Source organism: Lepidochelys olivacea, assembly GCF_965140295.1.
Source record: "Lepidochelys olivacea isolate rLepOli2 genome assembly, chromosome: 15".
Classification (NCBI taxonomy): Eukaryota; Metazoa; Chordata; order Testudines; family Cheloniidae; genus Lepidochelys; species Lepidochelys olivacea.
This window is the reverse complement of record NC_140425.1, coordinates 18,657,256-18,684,340: the sequence shown is the minus strand read 5'-3', so window position 1 is coordinate 18,684,340 and position 27,085 is coordinate 18,657,256. Positions and strand designations below refer to the sequence as shown.

The 27,085-nt window shown below is 42.2% G+C and overlaps 1 protein-coding gene across 5 annotated transcripts in view; it reads left to right on the top strand.

Annotated features, from left to right (window-relative positions):
• The window catches only part of ARVCF (ARVCF delta catenin family member), a 449,123-nt gene that overhangs the window by 281,225 nt on the left and 140,813 nt on the right, over positions 1-27,085 (top strand). For all 5 annotated transcript variants that reach the window (XM_084649105.1, XM_084649104.1, XM_084649102.1 and 2 more), the window contains one exon: positions 22,899-23,057. In XM_084649105.1, the coding sequence (XP_084505231.1) occupies positions 22,932-23,057 (126 nt within the window). In that variant the 5' untranslated portion in view covers positions 22,899-22,931. The remainder of the gene's footprint in view (positions 1-22,898; positions 23,058-27,085) is intronic.

Genomic DNA, 27,085 nt, shown 5'->3' with positions numbered 1-27,085 from the left:
TCATATACAGTACTCTAATTTTGGCAATTTGAAATGCTTTGGCTTCTGGTGGACCACTTGAGTCACTCCATCTGAAATAGCTTTCGAGTGAGAGGTGTTGAATTGGCTTTCATTGAAGTAAGCGTGCAGTGGATTCTGTCATTAAAGTTGTCTTTGATTGGGAGATTTTAGTAACTCACCAGGGCTGCATCCAAGAAAATAACTGGTGGGTTCTGATAATTCAAAGTGTGACATCGCTCCAGGGGATATTTCTTCTGATTGCAATATATGTAACATGGATTATACTATAGTACGTGGAAGTTCTGTCAGATGAATCACTTGTGAATATGGGGTGTTGTCTCCTTCTGTGTGTAGACTTCAGAACTGCTCACAGGATATTTTATGCTCTAAGGGTAAATAATCCCTTGCACCATCAATTTAACACTTTTTTGCCCAGTCTATTATGAATAAATCCAGTTAGGTATAGGGAAGGCAAGTTGCGCTTGCTGCATAATGGTTATATTGTGTGGCACACATGCCAAGAAAGAATCTCCTTTGTGATCTGATCTGGCGTGTGTTGTGTCCACTTAAAAATATTCCTCCAAAACAATATTTTATCATTATAACCTTTGAGTTCCTAGATATTGTGCTGAAAATGAAAAATACCACAAGACTCGTCCCTGTCACTCACAGTGTCTCCAGCTGGATTTTACACCATGTTCTTTTTGTTTTTTAAAAGAAAAAGGTGGGGAGGAGGGAGAAGAGAGAGAAGACCTAACAGCTGTTTATATTGGATTTTCTTGGAGATTAACCACTCATGACTTCTGGATCAACACCAAATATATGCCCAAGCATGGCTCTGTCAACATATAGGGTAATCCAGAGCCCACTGAAGTCAGAAGAACGATCTGCTTTGACTACAGGTCCCTATGCAGAAAATAGCAGGTACCTGTATGAATAGCTGACCCTTAGGTACACAAGTGGTTACTAAGCCATATATTGATGTGGCATTGTGGGCTCCATGGTTACTGCACAGCACTTCATCAAACACTTTGCAGAGTCTTTGCCTATGATCAACATACCTAAAAGCCAGACATTCAGCAGTCTGTTCCTGAATCTCTCTTTTTAGCTAGTGTCTGAAAGAAGTATTCCCTACTAAATGGTATGTCAGGGGATTTAATCATTGGAAGGGGCAGAAAGTCTGACTTGAAGAGCAGCAGTTCACGGATTTGGAAGAGATTTGCCAACTCTCAGAAAGATAAAGTGCCCTACCCAGTTGCATGTGGCATGCTGCAAACCTTTCAAAAACTTTCATCCCAGTGAAGAGAAATCTTCTCATCTTGTTGTTGGCTGCATTACTAGCCACTGCATCATACACTAATGCTCCATGTTGATAAATTCAAAAGTAGTTTTTTGTATGTGCCAAGCATCAAAAGAAAATGTTTGCCAGGCAGCCTACTCTGTCCCCAGTTTGCAGCCCACATGAGGAGCAAATACTACTTTCGCCACAACTAGCTTGAATATTTTTTTTTTTTTAAATTAATGATGTGCAAGAGGGAACAGCGCAATGATTAGCGAAGAACTTTTGATTAAAAATGTGAAATAAGTATCTCCCCACCCCCATTCATTTCTTGTGAGCACAACCTACTGCAGTTTCCTCAGCAGGAGGGCTAATTTCAGGCACATTACATAGCTTCCCAGATTAATACATAGATATATTTTTGGAGCACTTTCACCTCATTGACTACAGCAAAAAGCCTTGTTGGAAGATCACAGATCTGCTGTGCTACCCATATGATCCTTTTGTTTACATTTCTTTCTGCTCAGGTCTTAAATGAGGATGTTCTTAGAACTACTTCCTTGGTGGTGTGTGGTTTTGGGTTGTTTTTTCCCCTCCTTCTTCCCCTGGAATCCTATGCGGATGTTGGTTAGCAGATAGTCACCATTATGATTTACATGATATACCGTAGCTTGGTGAGAGCTCAGAGCAGAGGGGAGTGATTTGCAGTGTAAAGATTTTGAACCTATGTGCAGTGGTTTCAGTCAGGACAGGTCCTAGACTTTGCAAGGGCCATATACAGGAGCTCTATCCAGCTCCCCTGTAGACGCGTGTAATCAGAAGGTGACTTGAGTAAGCCCTTACGGGACTCTTAGATGGCCAAGGGCTCATGAGGTTCCATAAGCACCTCAGTGTGCAAGCTCTAGAACAAATGAGGTCTTAGCTACGTGTAATTTTACGTAGTCGCAAATTGTGTGTGTGGGCGGGGGGGGGGAGAAGAGTATTGGTGGACACCCAGACTAAGTACACCACTCAGAACATGGAATACCTCATTTTATCACAACTTCCTGAGTTTGGTTTGCAGTCAGTGTGTGGGACCACTCAACTTGTGTTTCATGTGGTACTTGCCTTCATCAGTGTGTCCATGTTCGTGCTGTTCGTTACCAAGCAGTGAACAGAGGCGAATACTGAGTGAACCCATGCTGTTGACAGGTTATATAGGTTTTTTGTTTTTTAAAAGATCTGTGTCGTTCTGACCTAGGCCAATCCACCTGATTAAAGAAAAGTCTCTAACCATTACCTACTCATGTGTCTTGAGATTAACTGGCTATATGGTATTGTATAGCTACACTTATGAGACTCCTGGACATGCCGATACAATTACTTGTCTAAGCAGTGGTCTAACATCTGGTCTCTGCCTGGACAGCTTGCTTTCAACAGTATATTATTATAGTGACAATGTGGTAGTCAAACCTTGAAATGTGATATGCTTATTTAGCTACGATGAAATTTCTATCCCAGAAATATTGACTTTAAAAATACATCTGAAAAGAAGACAGGGAGGCCAGCTTTGTCTGGTGTGTGGCTACTACTGAGCTCTAGACACTGCAACTTGAGTCCACCACTGGGTGTGGTAATTATAGTTGTTGTTTGTCATGTTTCTGAATTGGGCTAAGTGGATGCTGCCCAGGTGAGGGAAAGCTGAAATTAGAGGGTTAGACTAAATTAACATCTACGGTCTTGCACTAGAGATCTTGTGACAGTATGGTGTTCACTATCAAAGTGATGTTAGCTGCTCTGTCTAATACATAGTCACATACAGGAGGCTGAGATGGTTTAAGACAGAAGCCTGTGATCTGAACTTTATTCTAGAGAAGAACTTGTGCATATGGGTGCGAATATACACTTCTTGAGCTAGTGCAGTGTTTACACAAGGGCCGTTATAAGACAATTTCTGTGCCCTGTGCTCCCACAGCCTGTGCTGATATAAACGGATCGATGAAGGAAAACTCCTACATCAGTAAATGAAAAGTCACAGAACCTGCCAGCTGACATTATTAAAATATGTGATGAAAAAAGACTCTCTCTGAATGAAACCAATAGCGTTGGAAAATGATGTCACCATATATGCTAGTGCCAGGTGCACTGTAAGAATCCAAAAATATTCCTCCTACACTGCATGCTGATGAAAGGGAGTGGGAGTGAGAGGATACATTGGTTTAAAGCTTAATTGGATAGCGGTAGGAACAGCTGCTACAAATAGATTTTTATAAGGAGTCTAAAGGTAAGTATTTGGAAAGGAGCTCTCTATTGTGACTCATAGAAGAGGATGGATCCAGATCAGTCTCTTCTGTCTTACATCCTAAAAATGCCCTCCCTTCCCAACAGAGGCTGTACTTGTATCTGAAGGAAGAGCATAGGTCATTTTAATCTGGTTTGTCTTGATTTCTTTTAATTTTCTGTTAAATATAGAAGGAATGCTTTGTACTTAGCAAAAATGGAAAACCGAGCTGATAGGTTTTTGGATTGAATTTAGTGCCTTCATGAGCCTCTTAAATAGGGGCCAGACCCTGGCACATCTGGCAGCATGGCAATTAATTCAGTAGATCAATTAACAAATACATTTGCTCTGAGGGAAAACCTTTTAGGCCTCACCTCATACTTGGCTCACAGGTAGTGTATATTTTTCTGTATACTAAATACATCATTTGTTAACTTTTGCTACCTGCTTTCTTCTTGAAAGAAAGAAGCTTCCTCTTTCTTGATAGTTTTAGGAGTTTCTCTAGGACTCAGATTTTTATTTACTGTATACAGTAAATTGTGATTGGCAAGTTTTTGAATATATGCATTTTGTGTACTTAAAGAAAAGGAACCTAGTTTCAGGATAGGATAGCAACATTCGCCTCCTTATGAGTATCGAGCATCTGTGTTTGCAATATATTTGATAGTGCATTGATGATGCAAGTGTTGCAGGCTGGATAAAAAGTAGACCCCATGGAGTTGTAAGGAGTTATAAGGATGGATTAAAAAATTTAATTTAATTTCTATCATCTCACAGCATGGAAACAATGATGGCAAATCAATGTATATGCTGCTGATAAAGAGAGAATATTAAAGTAACACTTGAGCTCTAGTTCGATGGTTGACAGTAAAGATCTTAATCTGCTGCACCTGTTTCTGACAGCTAATTGGTTTTTCTGCAGATCTTCTCAGTAATAACCAGATGCAAATGGCTATAAAAGCTGTTTTGTGCCTGACCATCTTAATTTGCTGAATATCCGAAACTGCAGGTTAATGCTTTAAGAAAGAAAAGAAATAATCACAGTCTGTTACAGTTCGGCTGCTGAGATACAGCAAATGTTCTCAGAGTAATTCATCAGTGCTTTGTTCTGGATATTTATTTACCTATAAAATCCAACTAAACTAAAGTATATGAACTTGAACTGATGTTTGATTATATTTCCTGATTAGTTTAAAGATATGAATCAAATATTATAATGCAGATAGCCTGTGTTACAGGATCACCTGTAATATTAATAATAATTGTGATACAGCATGGCCAGAGGGCAGCAGGAGAGTGTTAGAAGGGAGCCTTATTCCCTGTAGAGGGAAGAAAGTTTGCAATAAATTAATTAGAGCACCTGAAGCTAGTCACCTGATAAAACCCCCCTGCTTCAATCAGACAAGGGCAGGAGTTGAAGCAGAGTGGATTGGTGTTGGAGCAGAGAGCAGTTTGGAGGGAAGCAGAGGAGAGTTTGGAGAAGTGCTGCGGTGGGCTAAGAAGACCAAGACCCTAGGTAAAGGGACACCTGGTTTGTGCAGAGGGAGGGCAGGAAGCCCCACAAGTTGAAAAGCAGGAGAGGGTAGTAGTCTAGAGGAAGGAACCATTAGTTCAAGCGGTTTACCGCTGTCCCTAGGGCCCCTGGGCTGGGACCCGGAGTAGAGGGCGGGCCCGGGTCCCTCCCTCTCCACTCCCCTCCTCTAGGACACTAGTGGGGCAGTTAATACCCCAGTTCAGGGGCGAGAAACAGTGCCCTGAACCCTCCCCAAGAAGAGAGAGTGCGAGACCCATCAAAGTAGTGCCGGAAATTTGCCACATAATAAAATATTCCTGCTTATGTCCAAAAAGGACACTTCAGAATAAGTAATATACGGAAGGGCTGACCCTGCAATCCTAATGCTAGCAAAGTTCACACTGAATTAAATAAAACCAGGGAACTTACAAAATCAGCAAAAGACAGCTAGTGACTTTTGGTTGTCTTTAATAATTCAAGATGGATTCTGTCCTTGCCTCACCTGAAGAACATTGGAAGTTTCCCTGACTTACAGGGTAAGGTCAGGAATGTTTAATTTATCCCTCCAGGGTTTCTTAAATTCTGCTTGTGATTTTAAAATATTCTTTAACTATGTGTCAGCTTTTAATGATTAGAGCTTGGCTGTGTGCATGGAGAACAGGAGAGAGGTCTTCATGAACTTAGTATATGTCCCCTGCAATACCCATCTGGAAGTACATCTGATGTGCAGCTCCCTCTTTTTTATTGCTTTTTTTTTTTAAAAAAAAACAAAACAAAAAACTTAGAAGAATGTGCAGCATTGTATTTGAGACTAAACCTCTTGTTCTTCAATTACATGCTTAGAATGGAATCTTTAAATTTAAGAAATGAAAACAAGGCAAATCTTCCAAAAGATGAAAGTTGAAATGTATGTAATTGGACTTCATTATATGCATGTTGGAAATAATGAAATGTGTCTTCAGTGTGTCCATTGCATATGCTCATATGGTTTCTGAAAATTCCTAGAGAGAAGCTGACATCATAAAGATCCTTTATTAATACAGATGTGCTAATTTACTTCTTCCTTAAGAAACAATCTTATTATGAACGCAGCCCTTTTTCTGTTTGCAAATAGTTTGCAAACTGAAATGGATTTCTGCAAGTGTTAGTACTAACTATTTGTGTAATAGTTTGGACAAACAATTTGTAGCTTATTGATTATTAACCGACTGTTTGTTTAGATTATTTATTTTCTAAAGCGTGATTGGTCGTCTGGGTCACATGATATTGTTTCTGCTCCTTGATTGTTTGACTGAGACTTTTCAAACTAGAATAATGAGTAATGAATATTTTTATTCACGCACAAATATATATGTTTGTGTGAATGAGTATTTGTTTGAGAGAACAGCTCTCCCAAATAGTTGTGAAAACAAAATAGATGTTTGTGAATAGTAAATAATGAGGTGGCATGAACATGGCTGAATCAGTGATTTCAGACTCACAAACTGTCATGCAGTATTTTATCTTTTTTTTTTTTTTTTAGTGCTGTATATGTATATACCTCTATTTCTGTTCTTTAAAGTTCCCCAGTTTTCATTAGTAGAATATATACCTTTACAAGTATCTTCAATAGTCAATGTAATATATTCATGCTATCAAAATGTCTCCTATTTCTTTCAGATGCATACATACTTTTTCTACTTTGTATTTTCAGCTGAACTCCTTAGCAGTGAAAATTATTAGTCCCTGATCATTGCAACTGAAATGATACATGAAGTCAGCAAAAATCTTTTCACCCAGTGAATAGGCAGGGCAGGCTTATAAACCAGCAAACTGCAGAGCTTTGCAAGATATTATGGATCCAAAAGCACAATGAATTATGTCGACAAGATTTAAAAAGCCAGGATTAAGAACGGCTGTAACATCTTCTACCAGTAGGGTCATAGAACAGGTTATCTGGTATTCCTCAGTTCCAAAACACTGCTATAAGAGTATACCAACCATCTGTTACAATATTGTGGTTTACAATCAGAATTGAATGATCTGATTACCCGGAGGATTTCCTTTAATTTACCAAATGGAGCTCTATGCTTTGTAATGCTCCTTGCTCTTGGCAAATAAATACTTCGCCAGTTTTCTGCAAACTAATTTATTGATGGGCAACTTTTAGACTTTTTCTGAATAAAGTAATTTGATTTCTGCTCTTGGGCAATTGATAAACACGGGGAAACTATAAATACTGAAGTATGTGAAAAGAAAAGGAGGACTTGTGGCACCTTCGAGACTAACCAATTTATTTGAGCATAAGCTTTCGTGAGCTACAGCTCAGCGTCCGACGAAGTGAGCTGTAGCTCACGAAAGCTTATGCCCAAATAAATTGGTTAGTCTCTAAGGTGCCACAAGTACTCCCTTTCTTTTTGCAAATACAGACTAACACAGCTGCTACTCTGAAACCTGAAGTATGTGAATCATTGTTCACAGAGAAAGTTGAATTAAATGAGGGAGGCTGGGTTTTCCATGTGTGTGGATGCAAACTCCATCTATTTTGCATAAAAGGGCATTAGCTGGAGTGGAGTGACTTGTTCGTCACTTGATCAGATAGGTGTAGTTATACATAATACAGACTGGTGCTGTAACTTTGTGCAACCCATTTCTTTTAACAGGCTTTTATGTTTGAAATGGTTTCATTGAAGAAGGCTCCATTATTTGTCTCTGCTTTAATACAAAAATGTATTAATAGAATGTTTTCCTTCAGCATGTTGACTTTTGATTATATCTTAACTTTGGAAATTTATTCTTCACTAGTTGATCTCTCTCTCATCCAAGCTGACTGAGCTGTCTCTGTGGAATTCTGTTTCATGTTTAGATCAGGAGACTCTCAAATCTGGTGAAATTGCTGTAGCTTTCCAAAGTATAGGTTGTGGCTGAATGCCTTGTATTTGCACTGGCAATTCCTTCAGTGAGCTGCTTATAGGAGCAGCTCTGCAATGAGAGAAAACATTCTTATTGCATGTGTTCCCACTCTGTGTGCTGAAACTTGGATCATCTGGTGATTTTTTAAAAAAAAAAAAAAAACATACTATACTTTTTTTAAAAAGGAACCAAGTATTTTGAAGGGAGGATTTTGGCTAGGGATAGTGAGGTCTAACTTACAATGCAGTGGTCTGCCATCGAGTTGAATCAGTTTCAAAATTTCCAGGGATGTTCTAGGCATTGATGGGCATAAGCCTATTGATTTTTGGTGTAAATTGGAATAATAGAAAAGTCTGACTCACCAAATAAATAAATAAATAAATCAGTGCTCCCAGAATGCCTGGTGCATCAGGCAGGGGAATCTTTTTTGCTTCTCCTGCCTAGACATCAGAGGCAGGAGCTCAACTTTTTTCATGGGGATATTGTCCGTAAGAGAAATAATAGACCCTTACAGGGAGGGCTTGTGGGGAGCAGGAACAACAGAGTGGTGGAAGAAATGGGGACCCAGAAATGGAGTGGGGGGGCAGTAGGGGCCATAGGGATGGAGGAATAAAGGATCTGGAAGGGGCAGGGGGAGTGGGGTGGTTGGAAGTGGGGGAGCAAACCTGGTACCCACAAAGGAATGGAGGGTGGGGAGTGGAGGTGAGGAAAACAGGAACCCGGAAGGTGGGGTATTGAGTGGGTTAATGTAGAAGCGGAGATGCATAATGGGGGAAGCAGTGGTATGGAGGAAACACAGAGGACTCTGGCGTTGGGGGTGAGGGGGAGAGAATGGGAGGCATACAGAGACCCAATTATGCTGGGAGACCATGTGGAAGGGGGTAATGTGGGAGGGGAGCACACAGAGTCCCTGGCATAACAGGGCAAAGGTATGAGGGGGAGGGGAGAACGGACAACAGGTGAAACACAGAGCTCCTGGCTTGTCAGAGGTAACATGGTGGAAGTATGACCCCTGGCATGGGGAATGGGTTGGGAGGAGTTGCAGGGAATCCCTGAAATAGAGGGGCATGGGAGGCTAGCTCACAGGAAGCTGTGGCAGGGGGAATGGAGGGGTGCAAGTAGCCACTTGTGGATGTAATGTCCCCAGCCTACAGAAGCTGCAACATGCATGCCTCCCTGGTATTTTTTTATTTCTGCTTTTCTTACCCTTTTCTCCTCTCCTTAGGAACAACATTTCAGCTAAGAGTGAGTGTTGGTTAAAGCAGATAGCTCTCAAACATAGGTAGGCCAGCCTCTCCCTCTGTTGTTGATGATGATGACTATCTTGTGTACAGATTTGAGTGTCATTGCTACCTTTCCTAATTAAGCTTTGTGTTTTTGTGCTGTAGGCTACCATGGAGCTTGAGGTGCTACAAGCCTAGTGGGGTGGTACAGCAGAGGTCTTATTCTGAAAAAGGTTGGAAATCTCTGGATTAAAGGACAGTTTCCTTCCTTTCCTTAGAGAGTTACTTGCACAGTTGTATGGGGCATTACAGCTGCATTCAGTCACCTCCCCTTCTAGAAGAATCATGTTAATTGTTTTTATGAATCTGGATCAAGAGAACAGAGTGGATTTTGAGAGGGAAAACCAGCAGTCATGAAAAGATGTGATGTGGTTTGGAGAGATCGTGGTAGCACGAGGCTAGGTACTGACTTCCTGAGCCTAGTGGGAAGATGCCCACAACCCCTTCTGAGACATCATTGGCTACCAGTGCAGGAGCAGAATGTTTTTTCTTTTTCCCGTTTTCAGATCTGCATGGGCACACACTCTTCAGTGCAATTCAGTAATACTTTTGTGGCATGACAAGATAGACAAGTTTCACCGTTCATGTATACATGCTTTGTGCCTGTACACAAACTTAAAATAAAAGTATAAACAGGGCATTGTGCCATTTTAATGCATTTTCAAACAAAGACTGGAAATCATACAAACCTCAATCTCTGTCAAAAACACCTCTCTCTCTTACAATGAGTAAGACAATTTTGTTTTATACTACCTTTTAATTTCCTAGTTTGCCACTCTACTTAACTATTTGAAATCTTGAATTCATCATTTACGTATCTGGTTACGTCTTACTGAAATGGCTGTTTGCCTTTTCTTGGGTGCTAACTGACAAAAAGGCAGATATTGATTTGTTGATAGATGCCCATTTATTCTTTGTTTTTCTGCTTGTTCTCAGTGGTTGCGTGAAGTTGAAAGCAGGGCTTGTGTCCAAGGTTCTTGTGATTAATCTCTTCCTTCTCTGGGGACACCAGTACATGATTCACTCCTAGTGAATGATTGGAAACACAAAAATAACATAGGCAAAGCATATGGAAAGCAAAGAATAACACCTGAATTGTTTGGAGACCTTGGGGGAGAAAAGCTATTGGTAGTGCAGTTTGGCCAAGATTGTATGAAGTAAAATAACAAAAGGAACACTAACAAATAAGGAAAAAATTGAAGTTTTAAGGATGTATTCATTTCCCCCCTTTTTACCTCCCACTCTTTTTTTTCTACCACTTTTTTTTTCCATTCAGTTTTCTTCTTGTATTCGATCTCCACATCTTCGTTCTCTCATGCGCCGTCCCCATCTTCCCCGCCCCCAGTGTTGACTCCTCCTCATCTGACCCCTATTCTCTTCTGGCCTCTCCTTCGTATTCCCATAATTGCTGCTGTTGATGGTTTTCCCACTGTCTGTCTGATTTAGCAAGCTGGACTGCAGAACTGTATTGCTGTTCTGCTTTGATTACTTGTCCCATATTAAAAACAAAATAAAAAGCAGTGGCTTTAGTAGATGGTATAAATCAGTAACGTTATTACGGATGCCAGCCATGGGCTCAGTGTAAGAATGTTAGTGAATTAGTGAAAACAAAAACACATGGCAGACGCTCAAGCTTGTTTTGTTTTCTTCTGTTCTGACAAACCTAAGGCCAGCTGCCTTATTTAACAGGACTAGAGTGAGGTTTTGTTGGGAGCACTGATCTGCTAGTTCTTTCTAATGACTCCATGGCCACTTGGCCTTGTCTCATTGAATGCCATTGATGTGTGGGTCAAACAGAATGTGTCTAGATCCCTTCTGTGAATAAGAATTGGGAAGCCTTTTGTAGCTGCTGCCAAAAATAACAAGGAACTGACAGAAGATAATAGCATGATTGCTATATTTGTGCAACTCCTGTTGTTGTTTGGGTTCCTGATCAGCATGATGGATGGAATGACTCCCCTTTTATAAAGGAAGGGAGCTTCCTACAAAAAATAAACATGAGAGAAATATTTTGTTCTAATGCCTTGTTGGTGAAGTCTGTAACCTCATGTTCCATTTGCATGTCTTCCACTATAGCGAGGAAATAGTAATTTAGATTTGAATGTCTGTCCTCATTTCACCCCACTGGTGCTCCACCATACAGTTTTAAAGATGTCTCCAGTTGTGAGGAATCTCATTAAGAATGAAAGCTTGGCTTGAGATCAGTGGAGTTGAATCATGGTTCAGTAGCATTTTAGCAGAAGTTATGTGCTAGATATGTCAATTTCCTACAGTATCTTTGGGAGATGTTACTGTATTATTAAGTTTATGTATCATTGTGGGCAAGATACTGTGTGTAATTGCATGGGGCAGGGTAACCGTAGCTTCTCCAGGAACTAAAACGTGGGGGGGGGGGGCAAGATCAGGTAAATTCATTCAGGTTGTAACACCTCTAGAGGAGAACCACCACCTGGAGAGGCTTCCATGCATGTATGCTTCAAACTTGATTCTCTAGCGGTCAACCGACAAAAAACGGATAAATAGCCTGAGTTTAAAATGACTCATGGCTTCCTTTCTGATCCAGCAAATGGACAGGCCCTCCAGTACAAGGGAGGCCCCAAACCTGGCAGAAGGATTGGAAAGACTTTCACCTACTGGGGCCCCATAGGACTGATGGGTGACCTCTAGTTAGCTGTTAGTTTAGGTATAGGAATGTTTGTTCTCAGTGTTTTTACCCGAGGAATAAATGTGCTTGTTTAGAAAGAGCTGTGTGGTAACTTGTAACTGCTGGCAATACGCTGTCCATAGCACTTGGGGAGAAAGCAAAGCACAGGTGCTGACCTTTTTAGGCTGGCTGTCTTGCTAGAGATACCGCAGTGTAATCCAGGGAGTTGTGAAGCTTTAAAATCTCTCACTGGAAATCTTTGGTGGACCACGGAGGGGGAAAATGGGTGCAGTTGCCCTGAACTGTGATAATTTATATACATTCAGTAGGGACTCCAGAATGAATCAAAAAGTGCCATTCTATTTTAAGAACAGAGCAGCAGTCTGACAGCTCAAAATCAAATAAAGTGAACTCTGCTTGATGTATGGTCTTGGGTACGTTATCTGTGCAGTACCCATGGAATTAGCCATGGATTAATGGTAATGGCAGCCAAGCAGTTTACTCCATAACTTACTCCAGTGCTACTGTGTGCCCGCAGAATTCATGTCAGCTGCAGTTTTCTTTGCTTCCCTGCAGAAATATGACTTTCTGACGGGGAAGCCAAGGGAAGCTACAAGAGCAGTCTTGTGCCCTTCCCCAGCAGCACATGGGCACATTTGTTTTGGGCTCCTGGAGCAGCCGGAGGAGAGGTATATCAGTGGGGAAGGGTGGGGCTTGGGACGCCCTGGCTGGTGCTGGGTCAAATCCATCTAGGGCTGGGTCTGACCAGCCCTAATCTGCCCAAGCCCCATGCATTAAGACCCCCCATACCTAGATGCCCCCACTGAGCCTCATGCCTCCACAGCCAGAAGCTGCCACTAAGCCCTCTGCACCTGAACCCCCACCCCACTAAGCCTCACCCCCCCCACACACCTGGCCCTCCCCAGCACCACCCAGGACTGGACACGCCCTGACTGGCAGCTCCTACCCGGTGCTGGGCTCAGCTGCTAGTTCTGGCTAGGCTGCGGAGAGCTTACTTCCCCGGGTGGACGAGGAGCTTACTTCCCCGGGTGGACGAGGAGCTTACTTCCCCAGGTCAAACTTATGTTCATAAATGGGCAATTACAATTCCTCTTGTTTGTTACTCGGGCTCTTAGCATAGGTGTATACGTAATTAAATAATTTATTCTCTTTGCATCTGTTGGTGCCTCAGTTACCGTTTTCCCCCCTCCACATTGTGATTTGGCTCTAAATGAGTGTTCATTTTTTTCCCCCTTCTCAGCCTCCTCTTTTGTTGTCAGTCCATGTTACTAGTTTGGGGTCCAGTGTTGCAACCTTTTCCTTATATGAACCACCTGTACTTTCTCAAGCAGTCTCTCCTGTGTGTCTAAAGACTGTCTGCTGGCATAAGTAAGGGTTGCAAGATAACCCCTTTACTATATATTTCAAGGTGGATGAAAGTAAGCAGGATAAAATGGCCTCAAAGGAAGAAAATGAAAAATTGTCAGTCAAGTCTGTTGGGTTGTTACAATAATGCAGTAACTCCCATTTCACTTGTAAAATGGACTTTCTGCTGGAATCTTTTTTTCTTTTTCTTTTTTTTTCTTTCTTTTAGAAAGTTTACAGTAAAAGAAGCAGCCCCTGGCTTTGCTGGCTTGCTTGTGTCTCTTGGCTTTCAACTGGACTTGTAGTCATCCAAAGATCTCCCATGAAGTTACTTTCCTGCTGTCACATTTTTACTCTCTGGGGATATATAATACTGTGTTAAGAAGCTGATCACACATTCTCTGCTATGTTCAGTTCAGAAAATAGCTGCTTTTCTTTTTTTAACATGGATCATCTTCTGAGGAGTTATTTGGACTGATGCTGACTTGGTTTCTTAATTCCAAGCAAACCTACTTTGGTGCTTAATAGTGGGAAATGTTGGCCAGTTCCTTCTTTATGGGATGGGTGATGATGAGATTCATCATCAATCACTTTGTACTCCCCAGAATAAGAAATGATTTATTTAAGAAATGCCACTCTTCGAATTTAGGCTGTAGAACAGCCTTTCATCAGTGATCCACTTATTTTTACTGTTCCGTTTGGAAGGGTTTGGGGTTTTTGCTTGACCTAGTTCATTATGTAGTTCAAACGTCATCCATGGGCAAGAGTGCGGGTAGGGGGAGACTGCACTGAATTTTGTTCTGATTTTGATATAAGTCACCAGGACATGTAGAATCATAAACTTTAAGGTCAGAAGGGACCATTACGATCGTCTAGTCTGACCTCCTGCACAAACAAACCTGTGTGCCACCATTAAATAAGCAGCAGGTAGAGAAGAAGAAAATTCTGCTGGAAGATAGTGATCCGTGACGTAACCTTGTCCCAGGAAAACTCTCCATCGGTTTAGCTTCTGCTAGCTCATCTGAAGACCCTAGGAAGACTGCAAGTACGAGCCTGGGTCACGTTGAGCTCAGTACACAACTGCTGTTTGTTTAGTCAAATATTCGTAGTGTGTTTAGCTACTGTTTTTTTTTTTTTTTTTTTTTTAGTAAATCTCGCTGTAGTATTCATTTAGCCCGTGGCTTGCTCATAGCACTTGGCTAGCAAATTACAGGTCTACAGTAGTGGAAAGGAAAAAGATCATTATCTGTGCAATCACAGTAAGATAGAGTTTTCCCATTCATTTAATATGATCTCGTGGACGACAGATTTTCCTGATTTAAATACTAAGCTATAGCAACATAAGCTGCATTTCAAGAGAAGTATGATTTACCCAGAATGCAATCTGCCTTATGTTGTGGGGTTTTTTTGTTTTTGTTTTAATAAAAAAATGGTGTTTGGAAAAAAACGCTCTTATTGAGTCTAGTTCCTGAAGCTGAGCTGATGGACCATTTAGGAGAAAAGATGGTCTTGTGACTAAGGCACTGGAGTGTGAGTCAGGATACCCAGGTTCAATTCTGAGGTCTGTCACAAACTTCTGACCTTGGGCAAGTTACTAAAGCATGATATGCCTTTGTTTCCCCATCAGTACAGTAAGGATCACATCTGCCTCATTTCTTCCCTTTCAGGAATGTTGAACTAAATTCATTGTCTGAAAATCCCTTTGAGCTCTGTGGGTGGAAGGTGCAATAGAGTGCCAAGTTTTGTTTTGAACAGTAATTACTTATTCTTGTAAAGGTTTTGTCTAAGCAAAAAAATAAACCCAGCCCCCGCTGCAACAAGTCTCACAGCCTGAGTCAACTGACTTGGAGCTCAAAATAGAAGTGTTGTCTTGGTCTGGAGCTCAGGCTTCAAAAAACCTGGTGAGTGGGGAGAGTCTGAGCTTGGGCTCCAGCCCAACCCTAAATGAGTCTACACTGCTAATTTGAGCCCCCCAGCATGAGCCCAAGTCACTTGACCCAGGCTCTGAAACTTGCTGCTGCAGGTTGATCTGTGTGTTGTGTAGACGTACCCAAAGACACACCTTGTTCTTTGCACTACTCGGAACATGTGTTTTAATGCCTCTCCCAGTACTGCTTCCTGTAGAGGTCAGAAGATTCATGTTCTTTTGGCAGAGTAAGTTGACTCTCTGTATCAACGTTGCAAAGGGAAAGGCTCCTCTGTTCATTTCTTTTCTTTCAATTCAGTGTCTGATCTTCCTGTGTAAATACACCAGCTTCAGTTTCTCTTTGAGCCTTAGTGGGATTTGAACTACAATCATACCTACTTTATAGCGGTTTCATTTTGTTCCCAATGCAACATTCAAAGTCTAAACTGAGTGCTCATCAAAACAGATTTGGGATGGTTTAGGTCATTTGCTCCAGTACATGCTCTATGCGTCTCTTTCCCGGTTTTAAAGGCTATCTGTAATTACAGTGTTCTGAAGGTCACCGGGCACCTATCATTCATCATAGTTATTGAGCATTACTTTTAATGTAGTGGGGTGATTAACATTACCTACTTTGAAGATGGCTGGGATTTAAAGCCTCAGCATATTCAGTTAGCACCAAAATGATCTGAAAAAATCCTTGCTGTGGCAAGACAAGACGATAAAGAACCGAGACCTCTTTCTTGTGAAAGTGACAAATTGCCCTTTCTGATCCAGAGGGCCAGCTTGCGTGGTGGAGCTGTGCAGCACACTAGCCTTCAGCTAATGGAGAAAAGGGGGGAGAGTGGGAGAGAAAAATACTGAGGTGGAGCGCAATGAATAGGGTATTTTTGTTATTGCCTTGGGTTCAGGTTTTTTTGTTCTCTCCTCCAAAAACAACTTTGCAGCAGGCCTATAATTACGTGGGTCATCCAGCAGGTTAAGAAGGAGGCACTGCCTCTGGAATCCCTCTTTTCCCCCACTTCCATTCTTAAAACACTGTTTACAATCTTCTGCCGTTTTCTAGCTTTGTGGAAAAGTTCAGTGGGTCAGCTTCCCCTTTAGCTTCATCCATCATTCCAGTCAATTAGATGTAGTTGAGGGCCAATTGACCAGTCTTCCATTAACTGAGACACTTCAGATTGTTAAAATAGCATAAAAGCTCTCTTTGTAGACTGCTGGGCAGAGATTGTAGATTTGCCTGTTGATGGGCAGTTACCCATGGCTGAACAGAGCCCTAGTGTATTTTGCTGGACTTCAGGGATGAATATTACTACTACTTTTCTTGTTCCGTTTGATTTTTTTTCTTTCTTTCTTTCTTTCCCTGAAAGGTGTGGTGTCTTGAGGAGAGCTCAGATCATGAATTGCACTGGTCCATTCCAAAATTCTTCTTTCGCTATTTCTGGTGGTTGAAAAGTCCAGTTTTTAATACTGGCTTTTAAAGGCCTTTGGCATCGTTCTGTATTCACCTGTTTATCATATTTGTATCTGAAGGGAAAGGAGAATGTGAAACTGCTCCGAGACCAGCTAGTGCATTGTGGCGTACAGCTTGGTTCATTATGGTATCTTGTGCTAACTGAGCTTGTTTTTTGATTTGGGGAACATTTTTCTTTTGTGAAGACTTGACTGACTTCAGGATGTGGCTTCTGTGAGTGCCCATGTCATACAGTTGAACAGCACAAGTGACCACTAGATCGTCAGATGACCTCCTGTATCACACAATAGAGTGCCTTAACTAAGACCCAATTTCGCTTGGGCTCCGCATCAAGTGACAGTTGCTTTAACTGCAGAACACACTGAACATGAGCACTTAAAAGATAAAGTTTCCGTTTATTATTAGCAGTAATTCAGTATGACCTGCAGGCCCCAACCAAGTGTAGATTCCTGTTGTGCTAGAAACTGTAAAGATATAATAGTCCCTGCTCCAAAGAGCTTACAGTGTAAGGGCGTGTCTACATATGGAGTTATTCTGCAATAGCTATTGCTCTTTAAATTCACTCCCTACCTTAATCTGAAGTATCTATTCAAGATTAGATTGATCTTGAACATCTGATCCTGCAAAGACTGACTTGTGCGCTTAACTTTACACATGTAAGTAGTCTATTATATAAAGCCATTGCAAAGATTAGGGTTTCATTAGAAAAGTCAGACAAAGGGTAGGAAACAGGAATTATTCCCTTTTTTATTGAGTTAGAAAATGATAATCTGATTTAAGTATGCCCAGATTTCTAATATGTTTCTAGTAATCAACACATTTTGGCTTTGACTACACTAAGCTTTTTTGGACAAGTGTCCCACTGGTGTAAACAGCCTTGCTGTCTTGCTGAAACCTACAGACCTGCTATCTAATAGTAACTTGTAGTAGTAAGCAGTACCCTGAATGTAGCCTTCACTGCAATCCACTAAACAGAAGGACACTGCAGGAAGTACGGTTATTAGATGGACATGCTTTGAATGTTTTCGAAGAGTGACTGTTTTGGTGGGAAGAGGTAATCTGTAATTTAAACGGTTTCATAAACAAAGAAGAAAATAAAACAACTTTTCTGTCTCAATGCAGGATGTGTGATCCTTCTGGGGGAGCTTATTCTTTTATTAAGTAGATATAAAATAGTCACTTTGATAGAAGGATAACTCTAGGACTCAAAATGATGATGGTTCTAGGGACTGCAATAATCTAATGCAAAGTAGGCCCTCAGATATTTCTGTATGGCAGATCACTCTGCTTTTAACAAAACAAGAATTACTATTTTACAGTTCTTGCCTGAAATGTCTGAAGATATTTCAACTGCACTAAACTCTTACCTTTGTTTTTTAACAATAGCTTGTTTTTAGAGACTGCTGGAGATTTAAGCACAGCTAAATGGAGGTGATTCATCCACTGACAAAAAGCAAGGAGAAAAGTCTTCAGGATTGATACACTTTCTCACTAATTGGATTGGGACCTACTTTTTTTAATAAAGTAGTGTTGACTTCTGATTTTCTTGTGGCCGAACCAAAGATATGATGGCTTGTATCGTGCCTCATACATTACACTCGGTGACTTCTCTTGGTGACACCTTGCAAATATGCTCATTTATCACAAGAGAACTCCTGCCATGATTTTATGTAAACGCTCGCACATTTCTGAAGTCTGACCATCACTCTTGAAAGGTTAAGTGAGATGTTGTGATCTCTGGAAGGCAAGGCAGAGAGTAACATCTCTGTCCTGCTGGAACTGTCAGAATCCTGAACATCTTTCCGACTGAGGAGGATTGGATAGGAGCCCTCTTCAGAGACAGTCTTCGCTGTTGCTTAATCACTGTAAAGCAATGGCTCAATCTCAACTTTTCCATATTGGGATCTGTCCCCCATTTAACAATATGGAAAGGGTAAGGTTGTCACAGCCCCCTGACAACTATTCATGATCCCCAGAATGAGAAGTCCTATGCTGACTGACGCCAAGCACGACCTCTTCTTGCAGGCTGCCTTGTTAGTACCTTTGCAAAGTGAGCAAAGGAGTGAATGGGATGTGGGTCCAAACTGGAATCTCCTGCTGCATGACAGGATAGGAACTGCCACTAAGACTAGCCGTTGAGGGAACCATATTTGAACCCTTACAAATCTGCACAGACTAGCAAATATCAAAATGTCCGTCAAGTCAGGTTTGTACTAAGTCCTTAAATAATTGAGCTGAACTGGTTAAATGTTTGAAACATCGACTTCATGCAGAAACCTGTAAAGCAAAGGAGTGTGTGGGATATTTTCGGAGCTATGTAGAGTGAGATTCATTTCTGATGCCTTTTAAAGAATTTGAAAGTAGCAATGAGTCCTGATTTCTGTGACTGAGACGCACAAACCATGATAATGGAAACTAAACATTTTTTTGTTTTTGCATTGTTTACCAAAAACTTGAGTCAAGAACATTAAAAGCTTTTGGAGATCAAAGAGCAACCTCCTGGAAGTCAAACTTGGGGAACAGGAGGTTGGATGACATTCCAACCTTTTCACTCGCATGTCCCTGGATAATCTATGCATATGCAACCTGGGTAGCTGTCTGCACTGGGAAATCTACCTTGAACTAGGCAAACTTTTAATCTTTCGATGCTCAGGACAGTCTTTTCCAGCTGATAGCACACTACATTAGGAATGCAAATGCATATCAAATCTCTCAGGATCATCATTTTAGAAGCAGCCACAGGATAAAAACAAGCACGAGTGTTCATTTAAAGTTCATTTAAAGTCGGTGTGCTCTAGTCTGCCATTCACGCATGTTGAAGTGCTAGGCTTTAAAGATTTTCTTTGCCCACAGGCAGCCTGGATACAAAGGGAGTTTTTTAATTATTATTTTTAAGTAAAAATATAACAAAGAACCTACTTTTTGCCTCCTTCAATTTTCCTAAGTTTGTTGTCACAAAGCAGGGTTTGCCTCATAAAAATGTAGGGAAGGAGGAGAGAAACTAGGTAATCCAGTAGCCTCAAAATGCAGCTGTGGGTGAGTGTGTGTGAGAGAGAATGAGAACAAAAGCCACAACTTTAAAAGGTATGGGGATTTGATACCATCTGAAAGTTGGCAGGGAAGATTACAGGGAAGGGAATACAATGGATTATGTCGAATGGACTTGGATATTGTGTAATTCTGTTTTACAGTGAAGAAGAATAATGGATGGTTCTGAATTTTCAGTGCATTACAATGTGTAAACTGCCTTCTGGTTGTAGAGAATCTCCACTTAAGGTGAAACTTTTCTGTTGGTTGGAGAAAATGGCTTCACTATAAGGAGCTGGAATTAAAGTGTATGGTTTTTGTTGTTGTTTTCCCTGGAAAATATGCAACTCTGAATAGATTTTTTTCACAGGACTTAGTTTCCCCTTTAGCCTATGGTGATAAAACATAAAATGACTCTTAAACTGCAGAATGCTTGCATGTTTCACCAGTCATTGGCAGTAGTGATTAGAGAAATGAAAGCTTGCAAACTGCTGAAATGAGTGATTTCCTGTGGGGTTTAACCATATTCAGGCTGACAAATTTTGCAGTCTTAATTGTGCTGTGATTTCAATGGGAAATGGAGTTGGGCCTGCCTACACCACCAGTGAATTGGGTCCAGTGTGCATATTCCTTTTATGATTTGTCCCCTTTCCTGTTTGGTTGAGATGTCCACCTCCAGTTTAACACCTGTACTGACGTCTGTGACCGGGTTAATATTAATGTGTACTTAGACATGAAAACTATTCACTAGTTAAAATATAAGCCCGAATTGCAATAACAGATATTTTCTGGAATGTCAGAATATAGCAGTAAATAAAGTAAACTGAACAAGGGTACCTTAACCAGCTTGTTTCAAAGACGGTTACAGATCATGTGAGGATTAAATGAAATATTTTTTCCCCTGTGGAGTCTAACAAGAGAATTTAAAGCTCTGCTCTTGTTCATCTGCACAATGTCCATTTGAAAGTAGTCTCTCCTTCAGGACTCAACAGAAGGCATGTCACCACCTAGGATGCTATCCAGCATACCATGGGGTTGAAATGTAATTTCCTAAATAAAATGCTACAAAACAATACACTGTAGTTTCCTAGTGATGACACTGCTCACAGGTGCAGGATATTGAAGTCTTAACATAATTTATACTCAACACCTGCATGGGAACAGTTTCATCCCCATCATTTTATTTTCATATGAAGTGAAAAGAGATCTTGAATGCCCCACAATCATTTCTTAACAGAATCAGTTGGCGTTGCAATTGATTCTACACAGGGCATAATACTTCACTGCTATTTTTTAAACATTTCATTATTGAAATAAGTATAGAAGGAATATCACAGATTCCTCTTACATCTAGTAAGACTTACCTTTGTAAGCATAGGCCCCGATTCTGCTGTAGGCTCTGTACTCTTACACCTGTGCACAGCCCACTGGCTTTAGGGAGTACAATGAAAGGAACAGTTATATCATTGTACCTAGCCAAGGATTGCAAGTATTTTGGAAAAGTCTTATTTCTCAAGCTGTAAACCAGTGTTTCATTGTCCATGTATTGTGACACTTCTGAAATTCATTCATCCATTAGGAATATCTCTTCTGATTTCTGTTGCTATGTGAGGCACACAAATTGCACAAGGAAAAACGTAACAGAAATTTCTGCTTGGGAGGCAGAAGAATCATCTTCAGGTAGCCTTCCTCAAGAGAACCATCCTTTCTAGAGAATTTTCATTCTGTTCAACAGTGGACTATATAAGGTTGCCAACTTTGATTTGCAGAAAACCGAACACCCTTGTTCCGCCTTGTCCGTTCTGAGGCCCTGCCCCTGCTCACTTCATCTCCCATCCCTCTGTTGCTTGCTCTCCCCCACCTTCGCTTACTCGCTCATTTTCACTGGGCTGGGGCAAGGGGTTGGAGTGCGGAAGGGGATGAGGGCTCCGGCTCAGGGTGCGGGCTCTGGGGTTGGGCCTGGGATGAGGGGTTTGGAGTGCAGGAGGGATCTGGGGGAAGGGGTTGGGGTCCAGGCTCTGGCATGGGGCTGTGGATGAGGGGTTTGGGGTGCATAAGGGAGCTCTGGGCTGGGACATGGGGTTGGGGTGTTGGGAGGGGGTGTGGGCCCTGGGAGGGAGTTTTGGTACAGGAGGGGGCTCAGGGCTGGGGTAGGAGGTTGGGGTGTGGGAGGGTGCGGGGTGTGGGCTCTGGGTGCCACTTGCCTCAGGCAGCTCCCAGAAGCTGCCAGTATGTCCCTGTGGCTCCTAGGTGGGTCCATATGCCGCACCTGCCCGCAGATGCTGCCCCTGCAGTTCCTAATTGCCTGCGGTTCCCAGCCAATGGGAGCTGGGGATCTAGTGCTCGGCCGTGTCGACGCATAGGAGCTGGAGAGAAATGACGGCCGCTTCTGGGAGCTGCGCGGAGCCAGGGCAGACGGAGAGTCTGCCTTAACCCCGCTGCACTGCTGACCAGGCTTTGAATGGCCTTATCAGTGGTGCTGACCAGAGCGGCCAGGGTCCTTTTTTGACCGGGCGTTCCGATTGCAAACCAGACACCTGGCAACCCTAGTTGACTGTTGTGTATATACTACAACCTTTAACTGAGAGTGTAACCAGTTAGGCCTTGTCTATACTGTAGGATATTCAGCAGGGAAAAATTCCCACTACTGCTACCACCAGTTCAGTTGAGTGATTCTTTAGCTAACCATATTTCCTTAATTATCATCACTTTTGACCAAGTAAGATATGTGTTAGCATACTGAGTAACTAGAAGGCCTTGATAAATTATTTATAGCTTTGCTATGCACGGCTACTGAGGTCTGAAGAGTGTGTTTTATCAGCTGGAAATAAGTTTTTAATACTAAATAAGGTTAAATGTTTTGAAAGAAATAGTCCTGTTTACTGTGGAGCATGGTGGGGTTTTTTTGTGTTTGGTGTTTTTTATGCACAGATACTCCACTCATCCTAGATTGAACATAGCAGGGAAAGTGAAAATCAAGTGTAAATATGAAGAAATGGTCTCCTGTAAATGGGCAATAAATGCTGAGTCCTTGATGTCAATTTCAAATGAACTCCACTTATTGAGGTTATTCAGTCAGGCCAGCCTACCCTCAGCTAGTTATTCTTGGGTCAGTAAAACCCTCCTTTCTGAATCTATATTTCCAGGCGTCTGACATCTTGTATGTTTGTTGTTTTTTAAACAACAAACAAACAAACAAACCCTTCTAAGTAGTGACCATATAAATGACAAACATGTTCCATTTTTATTTCTTAGGAGCAAAGCCCCAGCAACCAGACATCAATAACAATGATGCAAGAGCCTCAGGAGATGGTAGAGGAGACTGTTACTGTTGAGGAAGACCCGGGTACCCCTACTTCCCATGTGTCTATTGTGACTTCAGAAGATGGAACCACAAGGAGAACTGAGACTAAGGTACGAATTTTTGGACCGTGCTCAGTATGATTTAGGGGCATTAGAAGGGTTATTTCAAAGGTAAGGCTTGCTCTCCTTTTTCATAAGAGGTCTATTGGGGAGAAATGGTAAAACTTCAGCCTCACACAGGAATTTAAAAAAAAATATTAATGGCATATAGAATAGAGCAGTACAATAATCACGTCTCTGTGTGTGTGTCAAACTATTTACAGTCCTTAGTAACAGTGTGGGTCTGCCTATTGCTTTGTTCCTCAGAAAATAGTTTTCCAGTTTCCAGTTGTTTTAAATATCACAATTGCACATGAGTAAGGCCACGTTTTAATCACTGGTATTTTTAGTAAAAGTCATGGACAGGTCATGATCAGTAAACAAAAATTCACAGCCCATGACCTGTCCATGACTTTTACTAAAAATACCAGTGATTAAAACTTGGGGGGTGGCGCGGCCCTGGGGGCACTGCAGATGCTGGGGGGGCATGGCCCGGGGGGCACAGTGGGTGATGGAGAGGGGGTGCAGCCCGGGGGGATGGGGGAGAAGCAGTGGTGTGGGGATGGGACAGGCTTCATACCCAGCTCCTGGGAAGTGGCGACCCAAGCTCCACGTGCTGCTGCTGCTCCACCCCAAGCCCGGGTTCTGCAGCTCCCCATGGTTGGGAACCGCGGCCACTGGGAGCTGTGGGGGCAATGGCTATGGGCGGAGGCAGCACGTGGAGCTAGGAGCTGAGGGAGGGGAGTTACTGTCTCCCTTCCAGGGAGGTCCCCACCAGGTAAGCATCGCCCCACACACCCCACCCCACGCACACCCAAACTCCTGCTGCTGGCGGATGTGGGGAGCCTGAGACTGTCCCAGCAGCAGCCCGTGCGACTGGCCCAGGGGCTGCCTGAATGCTCAGGCAGCTCCCAGGTCAGCCGCACCGGGCTGCTGCAGAAATGGAAAGTCACGGAATCCATGACTTCCATGACAAACACGGGGCCTTACACAGGTTTGATTCAGTATGGTCTCTGTCAATACCATGTAGGTTATTATGAATATAGATGTTACTACTGGCCTGCCTTCCCCTTCATTCACTCTGCTCTTGTTTACTCCCCTCACTTTGTCTTGTCTCAGGTTAGTTTCTGTTTTCTGTGGGACAAGTTTTGTGTGTTTGGAGCTCTCTGGGATGCTTTGCAGAACTCTTAGAATAGCATTGTATCTAAAGTTCTGGACCTCCACAGTTACGCTGACATCTTTACTAGGGTTTGGTCCAGTGAAGGGTCAAAGGTGTTTCTATTTTTAAAACTATTAAACAGCATTCATTAAAACGAGATTGTCCAGCTGTTTTCCCCCTTAGTTTGGACATAAATGGACAGCCAAAAAAAGTTGTACAGAAGTCACCTTGTTGGACACTTGCATGTGTTTACTGGCATTCCAAAATTGCAATCCCTTAAGATATCAGTTCAGAGTGTCAGATCTCAAACTAAAGGGGCACAATTCTGCTAAAGTCAACAGAGCTGCACAAGTTTACACTGTTTGAGGATTTTGAGGAGTGTGTTCTTTTGGCTGTTCTAAATGCACCTTTAGATGGTCCAAAAAACCCCTGGCCTTTCCCAGTAAGTTCATATATAGGATTTAAAAACCACCTCCACCTCCTCCCATTTTATTTGAGGGATTTATAGTTCCGTATTTTAAGATTTAAAAACAGTGCCTTACATCTTTAAATGATCTGAACTCAGTATATTGTCTTTTTTTTTCTAGCAAAAAAAAGTATACAGGGAGGAAGTAATAAATTTAGATGCTGATGAAATGGAGTAACTTTTTTAATAAACTAATTATAATGCATAATTTTGAGACTCCACCCTTTAGGTCACATCTACCATTGTATCTCTTTGCACGGCTTAGGTTAATGTAGTTTGTAAAAAATCGCAGAGGCCTCCTTTCCATACAATGGCTGTTAGATAAGGGTGCCACATGGATGATATAGTTTGTCCAAAATAGTCATACTGCTGATAAGCAACGTGTTTGTTCTCATAGCGTGAAGAGTGTAATCTTCTCTTACATGTGTGACAAAGTTCCTTCTCTACCTTGGTGGGTCCTGCGCTTATTGGTGGATTGTGCTTGCCTCAGAGATTCACAGTAGCTCTCAGTTTGGCCACTTTCGTGGCTCAAATCTGATGGTCACTCAGATAACCTCATTGTTGGCCAGCATGGGGAAAAGGAAGGAGAACAATCCCCACAGTCTCTGCTGGTCCACCTAGTGGGTCAGGGGACAGGCCAGGGACCTTCCCCGCTGGTGGGACCCACAGTCCAAGTCAACTCCTCCTGTATCCAATACGGAGTTGGGGGGATGGTGGGGGACCTGGGCCTGCCCTCTACTCCGGGTTCCAGCTCAGGGCCCTGTGGATCACAGCTGTCTACAGAGTTTTGTGTAACACCTGTGTGACAGCTACAACTCCCTGGGCTACTTCCCCATGGTCTCTTCCCAACACCTTCTGTATCTTCACCACATGGCCTTCCTCCTGATGCCAGATAGCATTTGTATTCCTCAGTCCTCCAGCAGCACGCCCTCTCACTCTCAGCTCCTTGTGCGCACCTCAGTAACTGGAGAGAGACCCTTTTTAAAACCAGGTGCCCGGATTAGCCTTAATTAATTCTAACAGCTTCCAAATTGACTGCAGGTGTCCTAATTAGCCTGCCTGCCTTAATTAGTTCTAGAAAGTTCCTGAGTGTTCTGGAATAGTCCCTGTTTTACCCAGGGAAAAGGGACCTGCTTAACCTGGAACTAATGTATCTACCTTCGACCACTCTTTTGTAGCCATCTGGCCTGACCCTGTCACACATGGTATACCTGCTATTTCACCATCTTCCTCACATACCTTAAACAAATACTGTACCTGTTCTCTCTCACGCTCTCACATACATACCTTTTTCCCCATGCTCTGAAGAAAATCCTATACAGAAAAAGATGTTTAAATTAACATGTGATATCAAGGAATAAACCTATTTCAGGTACATCCCAAGCATTATAAAATTGAGTAGAAAATTGACATGGTTTAAGCCTTGCTGAGGCCCCACAAAACCCTAATCTGCCTCCGTATGGTCTTTTAATTTATGTCACTGTTAAATCCGCTTCAGTCTATGTACTAAAGCCAGGGAAATTTTGGAACGTAGAAGAGCCATTTTACTAAAGGAATAGTTCTGTTAAAGTCCAATTTTGATTCAAGAAGTGATGTTGAAATGTCCAAAATGCAGGTTGGCCAAACCACGTGTAATTCGGTCAGAAAAGGCAATGTGGTTTTAAAGGGATCACAGTTATCTTTGAAAGTGTATACTTTTTAATTCTATATTTTAATATGGTTTAGATTTTTAACAGCCACTTAGAAATCCAAGTGGTCTTCAGCTTATAGTTGGCTTGGTAGCAAATGCAAAAATGGAGACAGAGTTGCAGTTCATTTGCAGTGCTTTGCTCTGGAAGTCGATTGGCATTATTTTAGTTAGGTGTTTTTATAGCTCCCGTCATTGCGGTATCTGAGCATCTCTCAAAGAAATCGGTTTCGTGGTTACCCCTGTGAGGTGTGGAAATACTGTCCCCACTGCACAGATGAGATGGAGGCACAGTCCCACCGGAAGTGTGTGGGCAGATTTTCCAGATCTTCTGACTCCCAGTCTTGTACCATAGACTGTCCTTCCTCCCAGAGGTTGAGATACTAGCCTGGGACTCCAGAGACCGAGGTTCGATTCCCTGCTCTACCGCAGGCCTCCTGTGTGACTTGTGACAAGTCAGTCCGTCTCTCCGTGCCTCAGTCGGAAATAATGGGACTTCCCCTTCTCACACGGTGAGGATGAATACACTGAAGACTGTGAAGGGCTTAGATACTAGAGCAACGGGCACAACGATAGTACCACCCACCAGCTCACCTGTCTTCGCGATGCCCTTTATGGGCATTTGCGACAGTGGAATCTGTTTGGCGCAACAATTGGTCAGTGATGACCGTTGTTAATCGCTCTCTTGTCACTGACCCAACCATGTGTCCACCAGGGTTTAATCTGCC